Here is a 22,885-nt window from a genome sequence, read left to right as displayed (position 1 = left end):
GCGCCCGCCCTCCGATTGGTGCATGTGAACTATACGGCCACGTCCAGTAAGGAGGACTTCCCTATTCAATCTCTCTATATGCTCTGTCTCCGAATCACTCTCTATTCAAGCTTCCAGGTCTCACCCTGAGGATCTTCAGGCAATTAACCACGCAAGGGCTATGTTTTCGCTCGACGACGACAATGTAAACGTCGAAAGGGCGTCTGTTCCGTTCCGTCACGGATACAATCACCTCAGCAATGAGCGAGACGAAAGACGACTCGCGTCAATTCCCTAAAGATGACAGGAACGCATGGATTGTCGCCCTGGGTAGTTTTCTGGCGATGTTCTCCGTCGGACTGCTCAATGCTACAGGGACTTTCCAGGCGTATTTGGAGAAACACCAACTCCATAGCTACAGCCCTGGGATTATCTCCTGGATCTTCGGCGTGTACGTCTTCCTGGCCTACTTCTGTGCCATTCAGGCAGGCCCAGTCTTTGATGCCCGTGGTCCCAGGCCTCTGATGGTCACTGGTATAGTCCTCACCACGATAATGCTGGCCACTATGGGCAACTGTTCCCACTATGCCCACTTTCTTGCGGTAATCGGTATAGTCGGTGGCACCGGAGCATCCATGGTCCAAACATCAGCCATTTCAGTAATCAGTCACTTCTTCCAGCGACACCGCGGGGTCGCCATGGGGGCCGCTAGTAGCGGAGCCTCGATCGGCGGCATCTGTATCCCCCTCCTGATGGACAAATTGACTCCCCGAATTGGCTGGTCATGGGCCACACGGGTGGTGGCGCTGGTCTGCTTTATCCTGGCTGTCATCGGCTGCCTTCTGATGCGGTCCACACAGCCCAAGAAAAGCGGCTGGTCCGCAGTCATGCCGACATTGTCAATCCTGGCTGATCCGGTGGTCGGACTCACCGCCGCCAGCATCTTCTTCCAAGAGTGGGGATTGTTTGTCCCGCTAAACTACCTACCATCATACGGAATTGACTACGGTATCTCGACAAGCCTGGCCCACCAGACCCTCTCAATACTCAACGCGAGCTCCTTCTTCGGTCGCTTTATCTCGGGCCTGGTGTCCGATAGAGTGGGCCATTTCAATACCTTGTTCCTAACGGTGACTCTGTGTTTAGTAACCACTGTGGGCCTCTGGTTCTCTTCTGCGGGTAGTCTCCCGCTGCTCATCGTCTACTGCATTGGCTTCGGGTTCGCCAACGGCAGCAACATATCCCTCGCTGCGGTCTGTGTAGGTCAGCTATGCGACACCGCCGACTATGGTCACTACTATTCCACTGTGTACACTGTTGCGAGCTTTGCGTAAGTTGATGCCCAATGCCCTTCAAAATTTATTCATGAGACTAACGTGGGCAGCCCTTTGACGAGTATGCCCATTGCCGGGGAGATTCTCACCCGCTGCAGCGGTAAATACTGGGGTCTGATTACATTCAGTGCCTGTTGTTATGCTATGGCAGCAATCTGTATTTTCGCCGCAAAGCTATGGCACACTGGCTTTCAAAGACTCTGGGTGCGATGGTGATATGTACTTTTACTTATTTGATAGAATGTTTGTTTTCCTTTTGAAAGGTGTCTGTGGCGGGAAATGGACTGGATTAGAGATACTCTGACTTACTTAATAGTTGTCTATCTGGTGATCTGAGAGCACTCGTCTGGGTATCACAGGAAACCAGAGTTTTGTTGTGTGGAACAAAAAGAGCTTTATGCTTCTTTTTGGCCAAGACTGGCCGATGGAAATTGTACGATATTATACCTCGTCAGAAAATATATCAGTCATAATGATGTTGAAGAAACTGCCTCCTGCACTGCGCGAGACTCTTCACTGACAGAAGCCCCAACGGCCCTATATATATACTTCCTGAGGAGACGAATCCTGGCCTAAAGTGAATGCCTCTATCCATATTGCTGTCTTTATCTATGGCCATTGTCCGATGGTGTCAGTGCCAAGCATTATAGGACATTGGATGCTCGATGTAGTGAGTGCAGCTTAGGAGTACATGCAGTTCTAGGAAGCCCAGAACTCGCAGATATATCTTAAGGACCGGACGCCACATGAAATTACCACTTTTATCATTATCAATTATCTCAAGAAACGTCTATCCCCATATGTGCATAGTATCCAGTCATCAACATCGTACGGGGTATGTACAGACTCCAAACTCCGGCCACAACACGAAATCAATCCCACGCATCGCCCCAGCCATCGTCGACATCATCATCCTTCGGTTTCGTATCAATCTTCTTCGGAACGACGGGCTTGGCTTTGGTAGCGCTATTACGGCTCGAAGTACGCGACACCGGTGTCTTGTTCAGCCCCTTTGGTAACGGTTTCTTGGCCTTGGATTGCGCCGCGAGCCATCCAGCGAAATCTGGCTCGCCGCCGTCATCATATGGTACAGGGGTAGATTTCTGGGCCGCAGCGGCGCTCGTGGACGATGCAGTGGCGGTGGATATGGGACTGAAGGGGTCGAATGCATCCTCCGCCTTCTGCTCAGTGTCCTCGTCATCGATGGCGCCCCAGGCATCGTATCCGTCGTCGAAATCTTCCACCCCCTGCGTGACCGGCGCAGGTTGCTCAGATAGGGACCGACGCCCAAGAGGCTGCGCCGCGGGACGAAGCGTCTCCTTCGGGACGTCCAGCTGGGCGGATGCTGATGTCCGAACGGGGCGAGGAACCGAGGCCGAGCGCGCGGTTTCGGCCTCGACGGGTTTGGGTCCGTTCGTTGCCGCGGGCTGGATCTCGCCGTCGGCAGTCGTAAGCTTATTGGTGAAGGAAGAAATGGCCCAGCCGGCCCAGGATTTATCGTTCGATGTTCCAATACGAGCAGCCTCTTTGGAGGGGTCTGGGCTTGTCGACGTTGGCAGCGCCGTATCACCCATTGTGTTGCCGAATTTGCGTACCCGCTGCAGGTACAGATCCAGCGTCTTGTTTGCTTGGTCTCGCATTAATCTAATAACTGTCAGTTTTGTAGGAATGTATGGAGCCAGGTGGCTTACTTCTCTCGATCAAGCAGCGACGGACAGATCGCAGGGAGGATTCTAGTCGCACAATCTTCCTCGGTAAAGAACTCCAATGTTGCGCACAGAGCGAGTAGTCCAGCACACCGGGCATGCACAAATGGGTCTCGAAGAGAGCGGGTAAACGCCGCTATGAGAACCTTGGATCTAGACTGTAAAATGTTAGAAAAGTGTCGTTCACGAAACGGGATAACCTTACCCCCTGGCCCAAATGCTTTGCGATCTTCCCTAAGCAGATCGTCGTGTTTGTACGGATACCGGGTTGCTCGTCGTTCGCAGTCCGCGCCAGGAATCTCAGCAATTCCCCGTTGATCGTCCGATCGCTCAACTTGGGGACGACCGACAGCACAGCCTTGACCGTTTGTTCGCGAACAACAGGGGCAACATCCGTGAACCCGGAGGTCTAACCAAAGCATATCAGTATGAACGTAGGCAGGATAGAAGGTAGAGCTCACCATCTGGGGAAAGATCTTATCATTGACGACCTTCTGAGGAAGATTATCAATCATCAATGGCAAGTTATCCAAAAGACAGACCCGCAGCGCGCGGTCAGGATTTGCAAACAGACGGACAACAACCGGTGTCAACTTGGAGCTATATTCGTCCTGCGAAAGCTTCGATCCGATTTTCAGAATAGCCGACAGGACTTTGGGACCGCCGCCTCCAAACTCGACCGACTTCAGCAACTCCGGAAGCACCTTCATTTTGAAGAATTCCTCGGGGAAGTCTTCCGAAAGCTCATCGAGCTCACTAATCCCATTAGCACTACCACCAGTGGCTAATAACGGGTCAGTACGCACTTGATAAACTCCTCCCGCTCCGCATCATTCTTAAGTCCCAAGCTCTCAATATCATCGGTCAGACGGATGAGAGGCGTCTGGAAGAAACCGCCGTGCTTCTTCCCCTGCTCGACAAAGTGTGCCGGGCTTAGACGCAGCTTCGGATTCGCCGTGCATAGCCGCTTATAGCTCTGGTGCATGCTAGGCGGGACGTTCGTCGTCTTACCTACCTGGTCCCCGCCCATAAAGCTACCATTAAAGACCTCAAAGATGAGAATTCCCAGGCCGTAGGCATCAACCGCACTCAGTGGATGCCGCTTGATGATATCCCAGCCGCCCTTGACAACTTCCGGGGGCGTATACCGCGCTGCGTCGGGAACAAGACTTCCATATGTCTGTCGCCTGTTAGCCTCCGTCCACGCCCACTGGTGCGACCGCTGAGCCCACTAACATATATGACCGCGTTCTCGTCGTTCATGGAACTCAACACATCGAACCCGCCTAGCTTCCACTCGCCACTCTCGCTCGCGTAGATCGACGATGCTCGCACGACGCCGTGGACTGAGGCTGCGTCTTCGTTGATGAACTTGAGCGTCGACTATGGCCCAAGCCTCATTAGCACCTGCAGGAATTCCCCTCGAACAGAGCCAATACCCACCGCCACAGTGTACAAGCCCCATTTGCACGTCTCCTCGCTGAGACTCCGCCGCCTCACATGCCAGGAAAGCGGCACCACGCGCTCGGTGATGATGTAGATGCTGGTCTCGGTCTACGTCGAGTCAGTCAGGCACATGTTGTCACTAATATCGGCGCCGATAATGCGGCTGCGGCCGCGGCGTACCTCAATCGTGTCGAGCACCTTGATCACGCCTGGGTGTCTCAAGGTCCGGCATTTTCGTACAGCGTTCTTTGCGAGTGGTAGACGGGACTTGTTCGCGGCGATGTCAAAGGTGAAGATACTGCAGGCGAAGCCATCTTCCTGCAAACAAGGCCAGATTGTATTAGCGGGGTACGAATAGCGCAACTATAGCTAAAGAGGGGCAAAGCAGAGCGGAATCATACCCGTTTTGTCGCGTTGTGAAGGGTCCAAATAGAATCGGAAACGTCGACTCGGTCGCCGAGCGAATAGGGAAAGGAACTGCCTTTGGCGATCGCCGATGCGACGGCGGATTTGAGGAAATCCATGGCGGTTTGTCGAAGAGGGAGTCCGTCCGGCGGGAGTATTTGCAGGGTTCGAGAGACAACACAGGGGGTTTGTCAGATGTGCCGCGGGGAAGGAGGACGTGAAGCAGATCGTCCTTGTATAGACGGAGAAGAGAGAGGCCACCCGAGTAGACAGGACCCTCCGAATAAAGTCGCGAGGAGAGAAGCAGAAGCAAAAAGTGATTGTGATGATCGTGGAGGCGCCGACGATGATGGACTCCTTGGCACAGCCTGCCCGATCGGGCTTAGTGGGATCGCCGCCGACTGTTTAATGTTTCCCGTCGTTCTTCTTCCTCTTCATCTCTGTCTCTCTCTCTCTCTCTCGCTCTGTTTCATACGCTTTCTAACTGGTGAGTATCTCTACATCTCTCACCCCCTCTGTTCCCTCCAAAGATGCCACCTGGTAAAAGGTCAGACCGCGATCCCGCAGACGCGTCCTCTAAACCCCCGAAGGAACTCCCATCGGAATAAGAACAGCCAAGCCAAGTCATTAGCAAAATCCCCGTCCTGTCGCAGTCTAGTCCAGTCGCGAGCATTTTTCCGCATCGATATCGTCCCCATAGCTCTCTTGATCTCCTCCCCCCGTCAGCTACCGCGGGCACATGGTTATGTGAAAGGCGCAAGGTCCAAGTCGCAAGACTCATCCGACATTGCAGACCCTGGGAATACATGTGTACAACGAGCTTGACTCCATCCATGGAGGAAAAGCTTCCTGCCGTAAATTGGGGTTTCTGGTCCGCTTTGTCTCCATGAGGAACTGCAGAAACTAATGGCTACGGCGGACATCGTGAGGGTGCTGGCTATATACTGCGGACAAGGGGGATTAACGGAGATAAAGTGGATGTATGGGTGATACGATGTGTTGGGTTTGTTCGTTCCTGGTGCTTCCCTACGATATGGGACTCCGGTGGAATTTGCGACTCGGATTGGCTGGCTTCTTGGGTCTCGATGGGATTACAGTACCGCGGGGGTGGCCGTCTTGTCGGGTGGATGATGACCAATATAAACTGAAAAGACCTGAGGAGATCTCAACCTTCCCCGATGAGAGCAGACTCTGTGTGTGATTAGCGGCTAATGTATCCGGATGTACAGATCCAGGTCTTGCTTTCAATCTACGTTCCTCGTGTCGGTTGGCATCTTAGCTCCGAACTACAGCAAACGCACAAGCTTCATAGCATCACCATTCATTCATCACTATCCTTTAATGCAACGTTGTTTGCCACCAATCTTCCTACACGATCTCCTGCATCTCCCTTACTCAGGGCTCCCGGTATGACCTTCAACTTGTCGAGGCCACGTAGAATTCGCCACAGATTGTAGAACTGGGTTGATTGAGTTGCGGCTCTCCATCGTATCCCACGCCACTCCCCGGCCACACCGACAAAACGAGAAAGCAATGCAATAGCAATAAAAGTGCGAGAGAAAAAGCGCTCCTCGACTCGCTTCATCCAGTCGGCAGGACCCGTGCTGGCATAAATAATTCACACGTCTACCAATCCTGGCCGAGAAACTCACACAATGACCCGAAAAGGGTGTATAGTATAGATCGCAACGATAGACAATGCACACCGTCATCGACGCACGCATCTTTGGTGCAGCACGTAGCGAATCGTCCGACATATACCATATACACCTCCTCGACCATCTACCCCCTATCGGTCTGCAATTGCCGATTTTCGAGACCGCAGTGATCTCCTAGTGGATATCCGTTAGCAAGACATTCAGAGTAGCCACAGACAGGATGTTCACTAACCATAACCTGACCTGGTAATGTGTACTCACCACGCCACACGGTACATGTCTCCATATCGTTGCGAATGGCAGTAAATGGCACAAATCTTTCGGAAACAGATGGGGTTGGACGAGGACAGGTAGAGAGGCAACCAAAATCATACATGATCTGATTAAGGTAGAAGTTACCCTCACTCGAATGCCGTGACTATACCGATGGACAGACATGCACCCTTCACCGGGAGAGGATGTTGTGAATTATATGTGTATTCATTTGGTCTCTTCTGTGGTTTCGGAGGATTGAGGCCCGGAAACATTTGACTGGGGCTGGGCAGGTCCCTGAGGAGGCATCTGGGGTAATTGGTTATAACCACTGCTGGGAGTGCGATGCTGATGAGGGGGGTAATGGTGCACCTGGTGAGGACTAGACTGGAAATGTGGCTGTTGCTGTGGGTAATTTCCGCGGGCGGGTGGCACTGCAACGAGGTCAGTATGCTGGGTACCTTAGACCTGACTGGGTTGAAATGACATACTATGACCCGGTTGCTGGGGACCATAGACAGGTTGTCCTGGAGTCATGAACATCACTGGCTGAGGAGGTTGCCCAGGCTGAGAATTTTGATGCATCATCATGGGGGCCCCACGGCTCGGGCTGGGGTAGCCGCTGTGGGGTTGGGGAGGTGCAGGCTGTGGGTAGGCGTGGCCCGGATTGGGGGAATACATCTGCATCTGAGGCGTATATGGTGTCATTCCCTGTGGGACACCCATGTAGGGCCCACTAGATGGCTGTTGCACCATTATCGGTGCTCCCATGGCCGCTTGTGGGTTAACAAATTGGGGTGCCCCGGGGTAATGCCGCATATGAGCCGGCTGTGGGCCACCCTGGCCGACGTAAAATTGAGGCATCGGTTGCCCAAACGCGAGCTGTGCATGCGGCGTCATAGGCGATGGGTAGCCATGTTGGAGTCTCGGGGAGGGGAACATCTGAGAAGTCGAAGCAGACATTTGCATACGGTGGGGATCATCGAAATGAGGAGGCCCAGAGGCGTGATGCTGCTGAGGATGAAGGTGAGGGCCGTGTGGGGGGCCGGAAGTTGGAGGCATTCCTGGTGCTGACTGGGGGAATTGGAACGGCATCTGCGGCTGTTGGGGCACTTGAGGGTTGGACGCAGAACGGTTCTGAGGAGAGATTCCGGGACCGTTAGGCGCCTTGAACATCTGCTGGTAAGTCTTCTCTTCGTTGCTACTGGGCACATCCCAGGTTGGAGGGGTCTTGAAGGCTGGAGGGATTCCTCCATTGAAGGAATAGTTGGTTTCGGTATTCTCCGCGCTCTCCTTCTTCATGCGCTTGATAGCGTTGAACTGATTGTTGAGCGATGGGCGCTCCGCGACTGGCTTTGGCTTCTTACCACCAAAGAATGCGGATGGGCTGGTGGCACGAGAGACAGACCGACCTCGGACGAACGGTGAGGAATTGGAGGAGGCGCCGGGCGTGAAGGTACTTGCGGCCGGGTTGGGCTTGAACTCCATGGCTCTCACATTGAACTTGCTGGACGCTGCAGACGTGGGTGTCTGTGTTTTGGTTGGGCTGGTGATACCCGTCTGGTCGCCTGCAGGCCCGGTTGGAGGCGCGCGAGCATCGTGTATCGGCAAAGGAGATGGGACAGCTCCCATAGCCGCCCCCTTACGCTGCTGGATGTTGTCAGCCAGGCGGTGACCAAGCATGCCAGTACCTTGACGGCCCGGATGCATCGTCTGTTGCGCGCCACGTCCGCCCGGTCCAGCCTGAGGCCCAGTTGGGGGATACATCTGCCGGCCACGGGAATAGTTTGAGCGATCGGAACCAGCGCCGGACGGCATCGTGCCACTGTCATAGCGGGTCGGGCCCGCTGGGCGAGTCGCGGGTTTTGATTCGGTGGTCGGGGGCGTGCTCTTGGTGGATGACTTCTCATCAGCCTGCTTTTGGGCGCGTTGAATGATCTCTTCTTGCTTGTGGGGATCCTTGGCAAGAATTGGGACGAGATCCTTAGGGACAGGGGTACCGAGTTTGAAGTTCTGCGAAAATTTCATCAATTCGTTCAACTTGATTGTCCGGTCATAGGAGGCCTGGTTGCGACGGCGTTCCTGCAACTTCGCCTTCTCACTGTTGGCAAATTGACGGAAATGATCTAAGACCTCTGTTTCCACATTGGTGGACGCATTCTCTGCACCCGCCCGCTTGGGGGCAGCGGTTGACGGGACTGACGCCTTTGCGGGGGTGGGCTTTTGTTCAGAGTCGGCAGGCGCGGGGGTCACTGTTGTTGTTTGGGACTGAGGCTGCGAAGGCGAGGCTTCTTTGGCTGGTGCAGTGGGGGGAGTTGGTACGGATTTGGCGGTACCAGCAGCAGTTGCAGCCGCTTGGGCGGCAGCTTGTCGACGAGCGGGGGGCGTGTACTTGTTTGGTTGACCTGAAACGAGGGGTGGGAAATTCTTCTCGTCGCGGCGGACGCCGCTGTATTTGTCTTCCTCATCCCCACCATCTGCTGCAACCAACCCTCTCTCTTCCATAACGTGAGCATTATCCACTTCCGTGCCCTCGATCTCACGAGCAATGCGTGCCGCCTCGGCCTCCTTCTGCTTGTAGGTCGGATCGGAGCGGTCGATGCGGGTAGTATAGATGTTCTCATCGTAGCTACTAGTGGCACCGAATAGCCGAGCGTTGGCCTCGAATTGGTCCCATCCTGTGGTGTCTGAGCTTTCCAGCGACAGATCGACATCGGTATCGGCTGACGGCTCCCAGCGCTTCAGGGTCCGCTCACGGACCGCGAGATTGCCGGAAATGTCTGCGTCAGTCTTGAAGCCAGACGCAGCAGCTATTTCGAGTCAGATATCGGAATTATCATAGATAGCGAGACACGGGATCAACAATTGACGTACCGGAAGACTTGGCGAGGACATCCGAAGTGGAAACGTTGGCCACGGAGATGTCGCGGACATCCTTGAGATCAAAAGCCACTGAATGGTTTGGTGCAGAGCCCAGGAACGGGCTGGAAGATTCGTTTGTGCCGTTTGCTCGCTGCTGGTCGGATTTGGTCGTCCGCTGCACCATCTTCAGTAGGACGGTCACCTCGTTAGGTTCGAGAGAAACAGAAGAGAAGATTCCAGTGAATTGCTCATCGCGTTCCGTGGTAATCGTGGCAGTCAGACCCTGGAAGAAAGACATGAGTATACCCAATGTCAGCTGGTGAATGAACGCAGGGACGCTTACGATAAAGCTCGTAAAGAGGAAAACAAGGCGGTCATGCGCATGGCTGTCGGGAGTGTTCGATTCCTTGGAAGTCGGTCTTGGAGAGGGGGATTGTTTTTGAGAGAGATTCCCATTCTGGTGGGAATAGGTAGATCTCTGAGTGATGGGGTTGGTTCCTGACGTCCACGCCTTTTGCGAGTTGCTGCGTCTGTGGGGTCGAGGTTAGCGAGCGTACGTGACAACTGCGAATGATGACACCAGGGAATACACCGCCTGCGCACACAAAGCCACAGCGACAGGAGAGCCGGGGACCAATGGAGGGAAGGAAGAAGAGGTACAGAAATGCGAGGCAACCGGCAAGGAAGCAGCATTCAAAGTAGTCGAGAGTATTGTTTCGGAGCGAAACCGAGGACCAAGCGAACGAGAAAAGAAAAAGGTCACGCAACGTACCTCTGCGTACCGTCGAGCGGACTGCCCGCCCGTCGTCGACCTCCATCCGACACTCTTGTACTGGCACTGGGTCTCAAGGACGGTCTGCCGCCCGGGTTTGGCGTGGACGCATTACCCGACGCGGCGGTATTGGAAGCGGGCATGGAGTCGACAGAGGCGGAAGTCACACAGGGATTGTAAAGACCAAGGCGGAGGGGAGCTTACGCCGTGTGGGAGATGGTCACGACGCGAAGCTGAGGAGACACGATCAGGTGACGGATAGCAGGCACGAAGCCAAAGCAAGCACACCGCCTGCGTAGGAGATCCTCCGGCACAAGATCGCGAGGAGGGGAAATAGAGAAGGGGTAGAAAAGCGGGGCAGAGGGGAGAAGCAAAGACGAGAGGGAGAGGGAGAAGGAATTGAGAGGAGCGAGGGAGGGGGAGAGAAGAAGTCGGGAGAGAGAAGAGGAGAGGAAGAGAGAGCGAGAGAGAGAGAGACAAGAAGGGAGCTTGGAAGTCACGGGACTTGAGGAACAAGAAGAGCCCAACAGAACACCAGACGACGAGGGACAACCGTTCAACCCAGGGAGCTTGCTTTCCAGAAGGGATGACGAGGATCCGGAGGGAAATAGAAGTGCAGCAGACGATCTGGAATCAGTCCGAAGAGGGGAAAGAAATAATGATGACGGATGCGAGGATGTCGTTGGTTGGAATTGATCTGGTACCGCAGTTGGGGTTATATCATGATGGGTGTATTACCCAGCATCTCTACGAACAAACACCCTATCCCAGAGACGAACGAGACGAACGGCTCTACTCTCGCATAAATTGTAATGTGTGACCTCGCTACAGGACTCCGTACGCAACACACAACGCGCATATTGGAGCTCTGGACGGACTGTCATCATCCACACCAGCCGCACCGGCTCCACCGATTTGTAGCACCATCGCTGGATCCGTTCTAGCTCAAGGGTCAATAATCTCCATCCCTTACGACCGCCATTGAAGGAACCGTCTTCTACGGTGGTTCCTTTGGATAGATCCGTCGATAACTCCAGCCAAGGTCGACGGCAAAGCCCCTTCCATCCCTCTCGGTGCCAAGTTGCCAACGCATCTGGACGGAACATGGATACGTCGCTTAGTGGAAAATCACTCCCCACCGCGCCAGACTAGAGGTCAGGGTGTCTCCGATACGTGCAGAGGGCCGCGTAGATGATCTTTCGATCCTGACGGGTAAAGAAATCAGTCCTCCGTCTGTACCACTCGTGATCATCCTCTATCAACCTCCCAGGGCCGGGATAAGGCTCTGGATCATTCAGGGCGTGAGGAATCATCAGAGTACAGCAGAAGAACCAGACGAACAACTGCAGGAGTCTCCCGGACAATAAATAATGTAAGGATCAACGGTCGAGCGACTATTAACTCCCTCCGGTACCTCACTCCCTGCAGATGACTCCAAATATTCCAACGACAACCAATATAATCGGACCCTGCAAGATCATTTTCTCACCGACCACCGGTAATTGGGCAACCCGTCGAGCCAAATGCCTCTAGCAAGTGGGAACTCCAGTCAGCAATGGACTAAGCCATGTAGCGTGCAGAGAAGTAAACACATTGGATGGGACGATGTAGACTGGACATTCTTGACAGCACCGCACAGAGAGGAATGTGTGCATTGGGTAGAATTGGGCAAAGAAACCGCCCCCATCAGGAGTCACTTAGAGTGCTCGAAAGGATTGAGACGAGATAAAAAAAGAGGAGGCTGGTCCAAGCATGTGACGTTGCTGCCTGAGGCTATCCGCATTCGACTTCTCCTCACCACCAGCTAAGAATACCCAAAAGATCATCACCACCTTCACCTTCACCCTCCACTTCCCCATCACCACACCAACTCGACCTCCACGAGAGGCTAGTCGCCCTCTATCGCTCCCGCGCGACTCATCCTGACTGCTGTAGTCCTCCCCTGCACGGTCTTCTCTCCTTTTCCACACCCCTGTCGCTTTCTTTCCGTCTATCAACATCGCTTTTCTTTCACCTCTCCTGACCCCTACCTTTCTTTCTTCCCTCCTTACTCCTCGTCGTCTGCCTCTCTCTCTTCCTACACTCTAGGGTCGACTAATCACTACCGCCCCCTCTTCGGCCGGCCCCCCCCCCTATGCAGTCCGCCTCCAGTAGTATCTCACGATCCCACCGAAGTCCCTCCGCTCAACACTTCTCTTCCGGCTCCGGGAGCAGTGCAGACTCCACCATGAGTTCCGTTTCATCAGCGCCTCGCAGCTCCTCCAGTTCGGGGCGGTCGCAGTCCAAGAGCATCGTGGTAAGTGCCTCCATCACTGGAGTGACCGACTCACGCACCGCTGATCACTTCTCCGTTCTCCCCTCACAGCCCGAGAAGCAAATCTCCCAGATCGAAAAGAGCGTCACCCACCTCCTGGTCGCCACGAAACAATTGCTGGAAACGTTAACGCAATGGTCGCGTCGACAAGCGTCGGAAAATGAGGTATCAGATGTCTACGTGCGTCTCGGCTACGAATTCAATCTCGCATGTCGCGCCTTCAACGCCATTGGGGCGGACACTTCCGATCTGGGCCCGGTGCCCGACCTCCTCCGTACCATTCTCGAAGAGACCCTCAGTCAGGATGCCTCCCCACAAAGTCTCGACCGGTTTCTGCCCCGCATCCGCGAGATCATCATCAACCTCCTCCATGGCCTCAAAAAGAAGCAGGCTCGTCTACGGTCCCGCCAACAGAGGGATGACAAGCCAGCTCCCAGTCGTCAGGCTAGTGCCGGAAGCGTGACAAGTGCCCAAGCAGCCATGAATCAGGCATATGAGGAGACCGCCTCGTCGGTCTCCCCTCCGAAGCGGTCCGCTCGTCGATATGGAAGTAATGGCTCGTTCGAAGACCAGGCCCCGGGAACGGGCCGATCGTCCGTATCAGGACCGGCTGCCGGTGACATGCGGGGTGCCAGCTTCTCGGAGCGAGAAGCGTCGCGCCGTGAGGCCCAGAACATCCTTTCCCAGCCGTACCCGGAGAGTGATCGAGAAGCCATTGCAGCTGCATACCCTCCCCCACCGCCTCCCCCAAGACAAGATGATGCCATTGGGGCATTGCAGAGAAGTGGTGAATTGGAGCGTCGAGCATCGCGTCGATTTTCCGCCTATCAGATCCAAAAGCACCTTGGCACGTCGACCAACGGAGTGCCCGTTTTGCCCACCCAGAATTCGCCTATCCCGAACCGCGGTCGTGATGTTCACGAGTCGTTGAATGCCGTACGCCTGCGTGGTTCTTACACCCACGGCCGACAGCGTTCGGCCAACCGTGCGCCTGAAACTCCAAGCTCCAAGGGAACGCCCCAAACCACTCCCACTGTCCCCACCGTAGAAGAGGAACGCCAGAAACCAAGTCATGAATCCATCAAGGGGCCCTTGAACGATGTCCCTGCTCCCAGTAACAAGTACAAACAGGCTGAAGACGAGAAGGTAGACGTTGATCAACCAGCTGCGCTCCCCCAGCCTGCGCAAGAGCCGGCACTGGACGATGCCTTTGAACCAGTGAAAAACGCCGCGGAGTCTGCAACATCGCCAACAACACCGAAGTCAGAACGCCGACCGGCCCCGACGACCGTGTCCACGCCTCCCCAATCGGCCCAAATCCCGTCCGAACAGTCAACGCCAGGAAAGGAGCTGACCCTGTTCTTGCAATACAAGAGCAAGATCAAAAAATATGTCCTTCCAGAAGGATACTCCGGTCTCACCATCGGCAGGCTACAACTTGCCTTCATCGAGAAATTCGCATGGAACACACACAATAACGGCGCGGACCTACCAGAAATCTACATCCAGGACTCTATTTCCGGCATACGCCATGAGCTTGAGGATCTGAGTGATGTGAAGGACCGCTCTGTCCTTGTTTTGAATGTTGACACGCTTGATGAAGTTAAGAAACACTTCGATGATGAATTCGGCGGCGTGCGTCGCCTGATCGAAGGCGTTAAGGAAGCGTTGGGTGGTCACGAGAGTATAATGCAACGGGTAGCAGATAGCCAACTGGAGGCAGCAAAAGACATGGCACGCCTTGCAGCAGCCCCCCCTGTCGCAGTTGCTACCAGCTCCAAGGCTGGCGAGCCTCGGAAAGGTCCTATTACTGGCAGTGACAGCCAGCTAGAGGAGCTACAAAGCCTGCGACGTGACCTGGCGGTTCTACGGCAGACGTATTCCAGCTTCTCGTCTGATATCTCGACCTCGATGACTGCCATTCGATCTAAGGCAGGTAATCTCAAGACGGCCGCAGCCGACGTGTCCGTTCCATCTTTCGAAGGGGATGCCGGACGTGCTCGTGTCAACTCTGGCAAGAGAGAACTCGCTGAAGAGTCCGAGAGGATTGTGGCCCGTGTGGATGATCTGCAGGACCTGGTTGAAGATCTGCGGAAGGATGTGGTGACCCGCGGAGTCCGACCCCTTCCGCGCCAGCTGGAGACGGTCGGTAAGGATATCAGTGCTGTTACCAAGGAGATCAAGAAGATGCAAGACTTTTTGAAACGGGAGAAGCCCATCTGGACAAAGATTTGGGAGAAAGAACTGCAGCTTGTCTGTGAAGAACGTGACCAGCTCACCATGCAAGAGGATCTCGCCGCTGATCTTCAGGACGACCTGGAGAAGGCTGCGCAGACGTTTGCTCTGGTCGAACAAGCTACGAAGCAGCAGTCTATGCAGAATGCCAATCAAGGCGTTACACTGCGCAACGTTTCACGAAACATCGACCCAACGGTTGACCCCCTGAAGGCGAAGGATAACGTTCTCGGAGAGGTTCGTGCCTTGCAGCCTGATCATGAGTCCCGTCTGGAGGCAATCGAACGCGCCGAGAAGGCGCGTCAGAAGGAACTCGAGAATAGGCGAATTGGCCTCTTCCAGAAAGAGCTGGGAAATTTCGTTCAAGAGGGCAAGCTGAAGAAGAGTGGCGGTGTCGAGGAGACCGAACGGCTGCGTCGGGCTAAAGACGACCGCATTCGCAAGGAAGTCTGGGAGAGGCAGCAGGCTCGCGCGGCGGAGATGGAAAAGGCCGAAGCTGAAGCCGCAGCCGCACAGGCTGAACCATCCGAGAGTACGGATCAGACAGAAACATCAACCGATGCTGAGACTGTCCAGAACAACGAGCCCGCTCAGGAGCCAACAAAAGACTCTTCCCCTGAAGAAGTCAAGTCAGATGCAGACGGCTCTGCGGAGAAAGATATCGATAAAGCAGCAGAGTCTGGAAACTAATTATCGGATTCTCCCTCCCTTTCCTGTCAATTTGCTTGCGTTCCTTTTCTGCACTTTTCTCAAGTCAGCGATTCACCATCCCTTCCTCTTGTTTCCTATGTACTGCTTCATGTCAGTTTGCACTTGACCGAGAAGTCTTCCCTGTCCTTGTTGGGTTGCAGTACGATTGTTATTTGCGTTGCTGACGATACCCCTGCCACCGTTGTGGCTTGTTATGTTCATTGTGACGATCCTACAGGGAGATCTATACATAGGCCATCCCGTAGTTAAATGATTGATCTTTCTCCAATTTTTAAAGTCTGGACTCATGTCGAACATATACTGCTCCAATACATTCTCGCTAGTAAAGCCACACAAGTGCCACAAGTGAAAAGTCCTCGTTTCAAACGAAAAAATATGCAAATATGAACCGAGAAAGCACTGCATTTTATGGAAGAAAAAACCGCACAGCGATGAAGGTATAATCCGTTAAAAGAAACACAGTCCACAAAAGGAAAAAGCCGACAAAAGAAACCCCATTTTTAAATCCCAACAACCCCAGGAATCACAAACAAATGCGGAGACAACCATCTCAGTCCATATCCATCGAGTCCCCACCGCCAGCAACCTCCTCGACGCCGCCATCGACCCGAGCCCGCAGCCGACGCTTCTCGCCCTCGCCGAAGATCTTCGTCTTGTGCGTGTACGGCGCCGCGGGCGTCTTCTCTCCCTCGACCTGCTGCTCGCCGCTGCGCAGATGGCGCGGCAGGAGGTGCTCGTTCTCGGCCACCAGCTTGCGGTCCTCCGCCAGCTCGCGCGCCTCCTTGCCGGCCACGCGGTTCTTGTAGAAGACACGCTCGCGCCGCGCCCGGATCTCTGCCACCCGCTCCATGGCGTGCACCGTGTGCGCAACCAGGTCACGGTTGTAGCGCACCGGTACGTTGCGCCGCGCCGAGAACTGTACCGTGCTGTCGACGAGCATTTCCTTGCCCTTGTGGGCGCGGGACGCCTTGGTCCATTTCAATTTGCGTGGCTGGCGCTTCATCTTGAAGTTCTTGTGGCATTTGGAACTGCAGAAACGAAATTCCTTGGCTGTTGGAGGGTGTTGTTAGGGTCTGTTTCGACCTGAGGAGAGTTGTTAGGGGACATACCATCGTTGCGGACGAACGTGATGCCTTTTGAGGGGTCTGAGGGAGTAATAGTTAGATCTTGTTTGACAGGTTTCTAGTGGAGAACACACAGGCTGGCTTGGAGCAAAAATAACAGGTTTCAACCCTCATGGTGGCGATGGAAAATAATTGATGGCGGGCTTGGAGGTCGAATTATCGGAGGCTCAAGAAAAACTTCAATCGACCGATATCTTCGAAGGCGGTGAGCCGGGAGGGCGGTGAGCAACAGCTTTTTCGGCGGGGGCTTATGTCATCTATAACTGCCTGAGGCAGAACTCTTCTTGCATTACGATCTACTGTCTCTCTCACGACTCTGATGGCGCTCGCTTCACGAAAATATACAGCTTCTCCGTTCCCGGAGGAAATCTCGCCCCCTCTGTTTCTTCCCAGTCGAAATGCAGTCGCCATAAACTGGACCCTTCGTCGCCAGACTTATCTCGCACCGCCATCCATCGCTGCATGCCGTTCAGTGTGATGAACTCTTCGTCTTCTGTTAGATCGAACGGCCCACTGATCTGGCCTTCTCGCTCTTCACGACCCCCCCATCTCATAATGTGGCTCTGTGAGTCCAGGAAGGCCCATCGCAGCTGAGGCGGCTCCTCCGCACTAACTGTGACCAGGCCGGACAGATTGCCGGCTTCGAAATCAGGGTTTTGATAGAAGAACCCGTTAAATGGGGCCATAGATGGACTCGGATTCTTCGTGATACACATCTGGACGGATCAGCATCTTCTGCCGCCGGCATACGCTTCTCGATTTACCTTGTTATCCGAGTCCAGGTAGATCTTGGCATTGTGGACCTCTTGCCTTTGATTGAGGGTGCCTGTGTCGAAATCGCATTGGGCGGTCAGATGGCATCGTGTTTTACGAGTAGTCTCTCGCCGCTTGCTTTCTGAATTCTGGGCCCCCTTGCTCGCTTCGTTCAGGCCGTAGACCGTAGGGACCATTGCAGCCATCATCGCCACCCCGATAACCATTTTAGCGATTTTGAAGAGATTTGCCTGAAATTACAAAGCCGGCGGTGTAAGGAACTCAGAAAGAAGCCAGCATAGCATATAAGATTATGGACAAACTTCTACACTTATGGTTAAACCATTTAGCTCATATGGTGCCCACCTCCAATATCGCATGTAACCTGCCCCTCTGATTCGAGTACTCTGGACGAACTGGTATAAGCATCATAAATAGGGGGCCCAGCGGAACCAAAATCGAACAGTGCAACGTTAAACGCCGTTTCGGGATCATCTCCCATGGAACCAGCGCGGGTAGTTTAATTCTCTTTCTATATCATTGCTGTCTGGGTCATCTTCCCAGACTGCCTCTGACCCGGCAATGGAGCATAAACTTCCTGGTAGCTCATCACAAAGGTTTTCCGACTTCCGGCAGGTTTCCACCCATGTGTGCTTAAACCATAATGAACTACTCTAATATTTCAAATGTACGTCATGATTTCTATCTCAAATGTAAAATTATATAAAGCCCCATTCCAGGTATAGGATTCCATCTTTAACGCCAATATCCCAATCATAACAGTCTGTCTCTCCATTCGCCTAAGGCGACATCATCCAAAATGTATGTATCCTTTTGTAAGAACCATGACGGTTTTCCTTCATACATCCCAAGGCCATCATGAATGTTTCCTGTGCTAAAGGCGCTTATAGGGCCGGCGACGAGGAAACCAAGTCGACATCTGCAGCCACTACCAGCAGCGAAGCACCTCCAAAGGGACCGTGGGGTGATCGTGGTGTCACTTCTCCCAAGGCTGGCACGAGCAAAGTCGAGCAGAAACCCTCCAGTCTCAATGTGCGGATCAACTTGGATCTGAGAGCAGATGTTGCCTTAGAGCTCCATGCGGTGGTTCAGGGTGATGTGACTATTGGACTGTTTTAGTGCATTATTCGACAGTTAGGTATATGGATCTTGGAGGATGTGTAGAATGGTCTATTCATGACATATAGCGCCTCTATTTCTGGTTTTCTAAAAGATTGTGCGACCAGGGATCCATATATGAATGAATCATCGTCAATGCATTGGTGCTAATATACCACTTGATAATTACTTGACCTTCGATTAAGCGTTAAATGACATAGATTTGTCGAACAAGTATCCTTTAAGTTGGTTTGAGCTGTCTCACTTTTTTATAATAGAGACTCTGAGACAGTGCAAACCCTAGCATACATTCCAATCTCCAGGCGCCCAAAATTCAAAACTATGGAGCCTGAGCATATTCAATGCCAACTTTGTGGAGATCATGTCTGTCGTGTTCTTCGTAATGGAAGTAGGCCTCATACTCCAGCATCCAACCGCAACCGTAAATTTCCTAATCCGGAACCCTTCCATGACGTCCTACACACGACTTGTATATTAGGTACGAACGATGTCACGACAAAATCCGATAGACCAATCAAACTCACGTTATGCATACCTCCTGTCACGAGCTGTCGCCCGTTCAGGAACGTGGTCAGCCATCAAGGCTCTCTCCAATCGCATGGATCATTCCAGTCTCTACATCCTTGATTTTACACATATTTGACATACCATTTCGCCGTCTATTTTAATTATTGAACTATTAGTCATTATTCTTTTGGCCTCGTCCTGTATCTTGTTATGATCGAAACTCAAGCGAATTCGACCCATCCGCCGGAAGAACCCAACACAATCGACCCCAACATTGGCACACCCGAAAGACAGGAATATGAGCCCAACCTGTCTCCTGAAGGTACCAATAATCATCTGGAACAATGGCTCCAAAATGAAGGGCCCATCTCTCCCCAAGACCAGGCCGATGTAGCCCGGGAAATTGTTGCTCTGCGCAAAAACGGCCAAGAGCGACGACAACGCGCTGGCAAGGTTAAAGAATACGTTACCAACTCAGAGGCTGCAAGGGATGATCCCGACGATACTGAGAATGTCGAAGAGGAGCTTAACCTTCTAAACACGATAATGAAACAGATATCTGTAACGGGAGATGGGGAAGGCGAGAGTCCAACGAAAGAAGATCTACTACGAATATACCTGGGGTTTTACGCTGAGCGAGAAATAAAGCTCAGTGTGAGGATTGAGGGTGATTTAAATGTCACTTTACTGTGAGTGTTTGATACTCAATGCTTAGTACAAAATCAGTGGCTGACAGTATGATAGACTATAACCTGGCTTCATTGGCGACATGTTTTCTCTGATAGAATAAATATATTAGAAGCTTTTCGGCCTCCAAATGCCGCACATAATAAAGTTAGGGTCCGATCAGATTAGATTTAGTCTGAGGTTTCCGAGATCGATGCATATCATGAGGACGCTTTCTCTCTGGGGCCGTCAATTTCAGTCGTCATCCGCTGTTGATTCTTGCTTTCCTCTTCTTCCATAGCACTTTTGCAGAACCGACTATGCTCCCGTATCCATACTCCATACCTAATGAAGACAAAGGGTATCGCTGCCATCCCTAACGCAAGAAATCCCAGCAAGGAGGTAGCCCAGTGGATACCCAGATTCCCGTACATCGGGTCCGTTGCCAGGGGAAGGCATACAGCTGCCACTGATCGAACGGTGCTGGCAGCTGCCTGTGCCGACGCTGAATTCTGCTTATAGGCATCAGTAAGGTAGTTGATCATAGCGAGGAAGATCAAAAGATAGCCCGCTCCGAACCATATACCAGAGAGCATGGGTACGACGGGATGGATTGTTTCGTAGGATGTCCAGGCTAACCAGAAAAGACCTATCACGACACTGCCACTCGTTAGGGCATTTTATTGTCACCATAAGAGACATATGAAACTCACGCGGGGGCTCCACCGCCAGCCAGTGGAAGTCTGCGATATTCTTCTTGGCCTGCCCACGGCTTGTTTTGGGACATAGCCTTGCTATGGAACGACGTGTACCATAGGAAAGCCGAAAAGGCGATTATGGAACCAGCCATCACTTTGTAGTTAGCAGTTGTCGCAAGAAAATGACATTTTGGACATACTAGGAAGAAATGCGAGTCCGGAAACCCCGGCAGACATCCCATACAGCCCTAGAAGTCATCAGCAAGACTACTTTCCATACGTGAAACAGTGTATATACCTTGGAAGACAATGGGATAAGCCTGGAAAAATAAATAGAGAACGGCATAGACGAGCGCCAAGTACAGCGAAGTGAATAGTAGAATAGGCTCCTGCACAATCATAACAAATGGTCTTGTAAAAACTGCGGCAAATGTCCATTTAATAGATTTTTTCTTTTCAACCCCTTCATTTGTGTCTAAACCACACTGGGATTGCCGGTAACCTCTCTTCTGTTTTTGCATTAATACAGGCGCATATGTCTCTGGCAACAGTAGCATCGGCGGCATCCCGAGACCTGCAATTATCAACGCGACCCAAAAGGCCCATCTCCAGGATACAACTGATACGAATCCGGAAATAATAGGTGCAATTTGTGGTCCAAGGGTTGTCATCGACATGAAGAATCCCATTGCGATACCTCTCTTCTCAGGGCTCTCATAGATATCCGAATACAGTCCGCCTAAGACAGCGTTGGGTGCTGCCGCATTGGCTCCACAGAGAAAACGGAAAACCAACAAGGACCTGTAGCTCGGTGCGAGCGCACAGCCCAGGGTAAAGGTTGTATAGCCAGTGTATGTTCCAATGAGAACTGGTCGACGTCCACTGTACTCACTTAGAGGACCCCATATTAACGGGCCAATAGCGAATCCAATGAGGTAGAGAGAGTTTAGCAAAACAAGTTGCATATCAGATGACACTTTAAAGGCTGAACCAATCTTAGACTGTGCCCCTGAGGGTAGGGAGGATCCCAGAGCACTGTTGAACGTGAAGAGAGTTCCTGCGGCGACAATATGGATTTTCCTTATCTGCCAGAGGAATTGCAATAGCATTAGTCTCTGCCTATACGAAGAACACCAACACTTACTCGAGAAAAATTTGCAGGGTTCTGAGGGTCACTACTGCCAAATCTGGGATATCGGTTGTCAGTGTCCATCATTACCAACAAGCTGACTGACGAAAGCAATTTTGAAGAGAAAAATTGGTCTTGAAATTCTAATCCCCGCACTACGATAGATTCAACAATTGCCTATCTGTCCCTGTGACTGAAGAGACTTCGGCATTCTCTCCGAGTTCCACTTGGACGTCAATTGCCGGCCACTTTTGTAGGGCTTCTACATCAAAGTCTCAGCGCCTTAGTTACTCTGCTTTGTGTTAGGCTCTCCTACATTTCAAATCCTTTGTTCATTTCTGAATTTTCTCTCATTGAATTCAACTGTGAGCTGAGGTAACTAACCGGGTTGTTATATATTCTGCAACTACTTAGCTCATATATAATTATTCGACCTGCGAAATACAACTATAGAAGTACCGGGTTGTAAGGGCAATTTTTTTATGGTATAGATTTTTCTATTATTGGATAAGAGATAGTGCGCGGACTATCTAACGAGTGCGAATCCATGATGAAGTGTTAGAATTGCTGATGGGGTATATCTGCCGGCTTTACTGGCCGAGGCCCATTGCCATATATGTATTCCCCGCAATTTAGGTACGAAATAACACAATGTCAATCCATTGGATCAGAAAACAGTACATAAAGCGATGGAAAAATTCATGAGATATCAATAGCCAGCTCCCTATTGGAAAAGAGTAGAGATAATTAGTTATCAGTCACTATAGCGTTGGGATCAACACTATGTAATCGAGAACTACGGAACCTAAATGACATCTCAAGTTTCTTTTTTTTTTTCATTATTTATTATATATAATGCTGAGGTCAAGTCTGCTTCCCTATCCTCCAAAGATAAATCAATAATCCGAAAGACCACAGAACCCGAATTGTTTTGAGGACTAAATCCAGTTATCATGGTTGATCCAATGTCACTCGGCACAATCTTTGGCATCAGGAGCTTGTCAGATTATTCGAATGGTACTCGACCTCGGGCAGGGCTGTAAGATGCCCCGAGAGAAGTGACCACGCCCTGCTCAGGACTACCTTCCAAGCTGTCACCCAAGATACCCAAAACAAGCTCGTTGCAGAATTGAAGTGCATCGATGACAAGCACGTAGCCTAAGGACGTTTTTAATGATCCTCTATTACTGGCCA

The 22,885-nt window shown here is 52.2% G+C and overlaps 8 protein-coding genes across 8 annotated transcripts; 3 read left to right on the top strand and 5 right to left on the bottom strand.

The window, feature by feature from the left end:
• Positions 1-239: 239 nt before the first annotated feature.
• On the top strand, positions 240-1,735 carry BDV59DRAFT_211121 (major facilitator superfamily domain-containing protein; the record flags this gene model as incomplete). The annotated part of the gene is made up of 2 exons (XM_073695735.1): positions 240-1,309; positions 1,364-1,735. 2 exons carry the CDS (start codon positions 240-242, stop codon positions 1,527-1,529), a joined length of 1,236 nt encoding a protein of 411 aa, XP_073543213.1. The 3' UTR covers positions 1,530-1,735.
• Positions 1,736-2,067: 332 nt separating this feature from the next.
• BDV59DRAFT_188646 (COPI-interacting protein CEX1) lies at positions 2,068-5,175 on the bottom strand. Its single transcript, XM_073691467.1, has 9 exons — positions 4,867-5,175; positions 4,646-4,783; positions 4,463-4,573; positions 4,256-4,402; positions 3,826-4,199; positions 3,481-3,775; positions 3,225-3,428; positions 3,005-3,177; positions 2,068-2,957 (listed from the first exon to the last, which is right to left on the bottom strand). The coding sequence occupies exons 1-9, from the start codon at positions 4,987-4,989 to the stop codon at positions 2,186-2,188; spliced, it is 2,337 nt and encodes a 778-aa protein (XP_073543212.1). The 5' UTR covers positions 4,990-5,175; the 3' UTR covers positions 2,068-2,185.
• A 1,833-nt stretch (positions 5,176-7,008) lies between these two features.
• Positions 7,009-10,557, bottom strand: BDV59DRAFT_206148 (putative PAB1 binding protein (Pbp1); the record flags this gene model as incomplete). Its single annotated transcript, XM_073694751.1, has 5 exons — positions 7,009-7,214; positions 7,272-9,590; positions 9,655-9,925; positions 9,986-10,172; positions 10,415-10,557. The coding sequence occupies 5 exons, from the start codon at positions 10,555-10,557 to the stop codon at positions 7,009-7,011; spliced, it is 3,126 nt and encodes a 1,041-aa protein (XP_073543211.1).
• A 1,887-nt stretch (positions 10,558-12,444) lies between these two features.
• Positions 12,445-15,933, top strand: BDV59DRAFT_139447 (formin-mediated actin nucleation enhancer). The gene is made up of 2 exons (XM_073687141.1): positions 12,445-12,710; positions 12,780-15,933. Exons 1-2 carry the CDS (start codon positions 12,549-12,551, stop codon positions 15,651-15,653), a joined length of 3,036 nt encoding a protein of 1,011 aa, XP_073543210.1. The 5' UTR covers positions 12,445-12,548; the 3' UTR covers positions 15,654-15,933.
• A 3-nt stretch (positions 15,934-15,936) lies between these two features.
• BDV59DRAFT_188632 (ribosomal eL24 family protein) lies at positions 15,937-16,941 on the bottom strand. Its single transcript, XM_073691466.1, has 3 exons — positions 16,873-16,941; positions 16,784-16,819; positions 15,937-16,724 (listed from the first exon to the last, which is right to left on the bottom strand). Exons 1-3 carry the CDS (start codon positions 16,910-16,912, stop codon positions 16,225-16,227), a joined length of 576 nt encoding a protein of 191 aa, XP_073543209.1. The 5' UTR covers positions 16,913-16,941; the 3' UTR covers positions 15,937-16,224.
• Positions 16,942-17,050: 109 nt separating this feature from the next.
• On the bottom strand, positions 17,051-17,868 carry BDV59DRAFT_188629 (uncharacterized protein). The gene is made up of 2 exons (XM_073691465.1): positions 17,563-17,868; positions 17,051-17,514 (listed from the first exon to the last, which is right to left on the bottom strand). Exons 1-2 carry the CDS (start codon positions 17,776-17,778, stop codon positions 17,107-17,109), a joined length of 624 nt encoding a protein of 207 aa, XP_073543208.1. The 5' UTR covers positions 17,779-17,868; the 3' UTR covers positions 17,051-17,106.
• A 454-nt stretch (positions 17,869-18,322) lies between these two features.
• On the top strand, positions 18,323-18,800 carry BDV59DRAFT_139436 (uncharacterized protein). The gene is made up of 2 exons (XM_073687140.1): positions 18,323-18,373; positions 18,463-18,800. Coding segments are annotated over exons 1-2 (231 nt in total). The 5' UTR covers positions 18,323-18,371; the 3' UTR covers positions 18,692-18,800.
• A 1,233-nt stretch (positions 18,801-20,033) lies between these two features.
• On the bottom strand, positions 20,034-21,813 carry BDV59DRAFT_211119 (MFS transporter; the record flags this gene model as incomplete). The annotated part of the gene is made up of 6 exons (XM_073695734.1): positions 21,707-21,813; positions 20,861-21,647; positions 20,763-20,810; positions 20,578-20,716; positions 20,169-20,524; positions 20,034-20,104 (listed from the first exon to the last, which is right to left on the bottom strand). The coding sequence occupies exons 1-6, from the start codon at positions 21,776-21,778 to the stop codon at positions 20,034-20,036; spliced, it is 1,473 nt and encodes a 490-aa protein (XP_073543206.1). The 5' UTR covers positions 21,779-21,813.
• Positions 21,814-22,885: the final 1,072 nt, after the last annotated feature.

The sequence above is a fragment of the Aspergillus ambiguus genome (assembly GCF_047715705.1).
Source record: "Aspergillus ambiguus strain CBS 117.58 unplaced genomic scaffold BDV59scaffold_56, whole genome shotgun sequence".
Lineage (NCBI taxonomy): Eukaryota > Fungi > Ascomycota > Eurotiomycetes > Eurotiales > Aspergillaceae > Aspergillus > Aspergillus ambiguus.
This window is presented reverse-complemented; position numbering and strand designations above follow the sequence as displayed.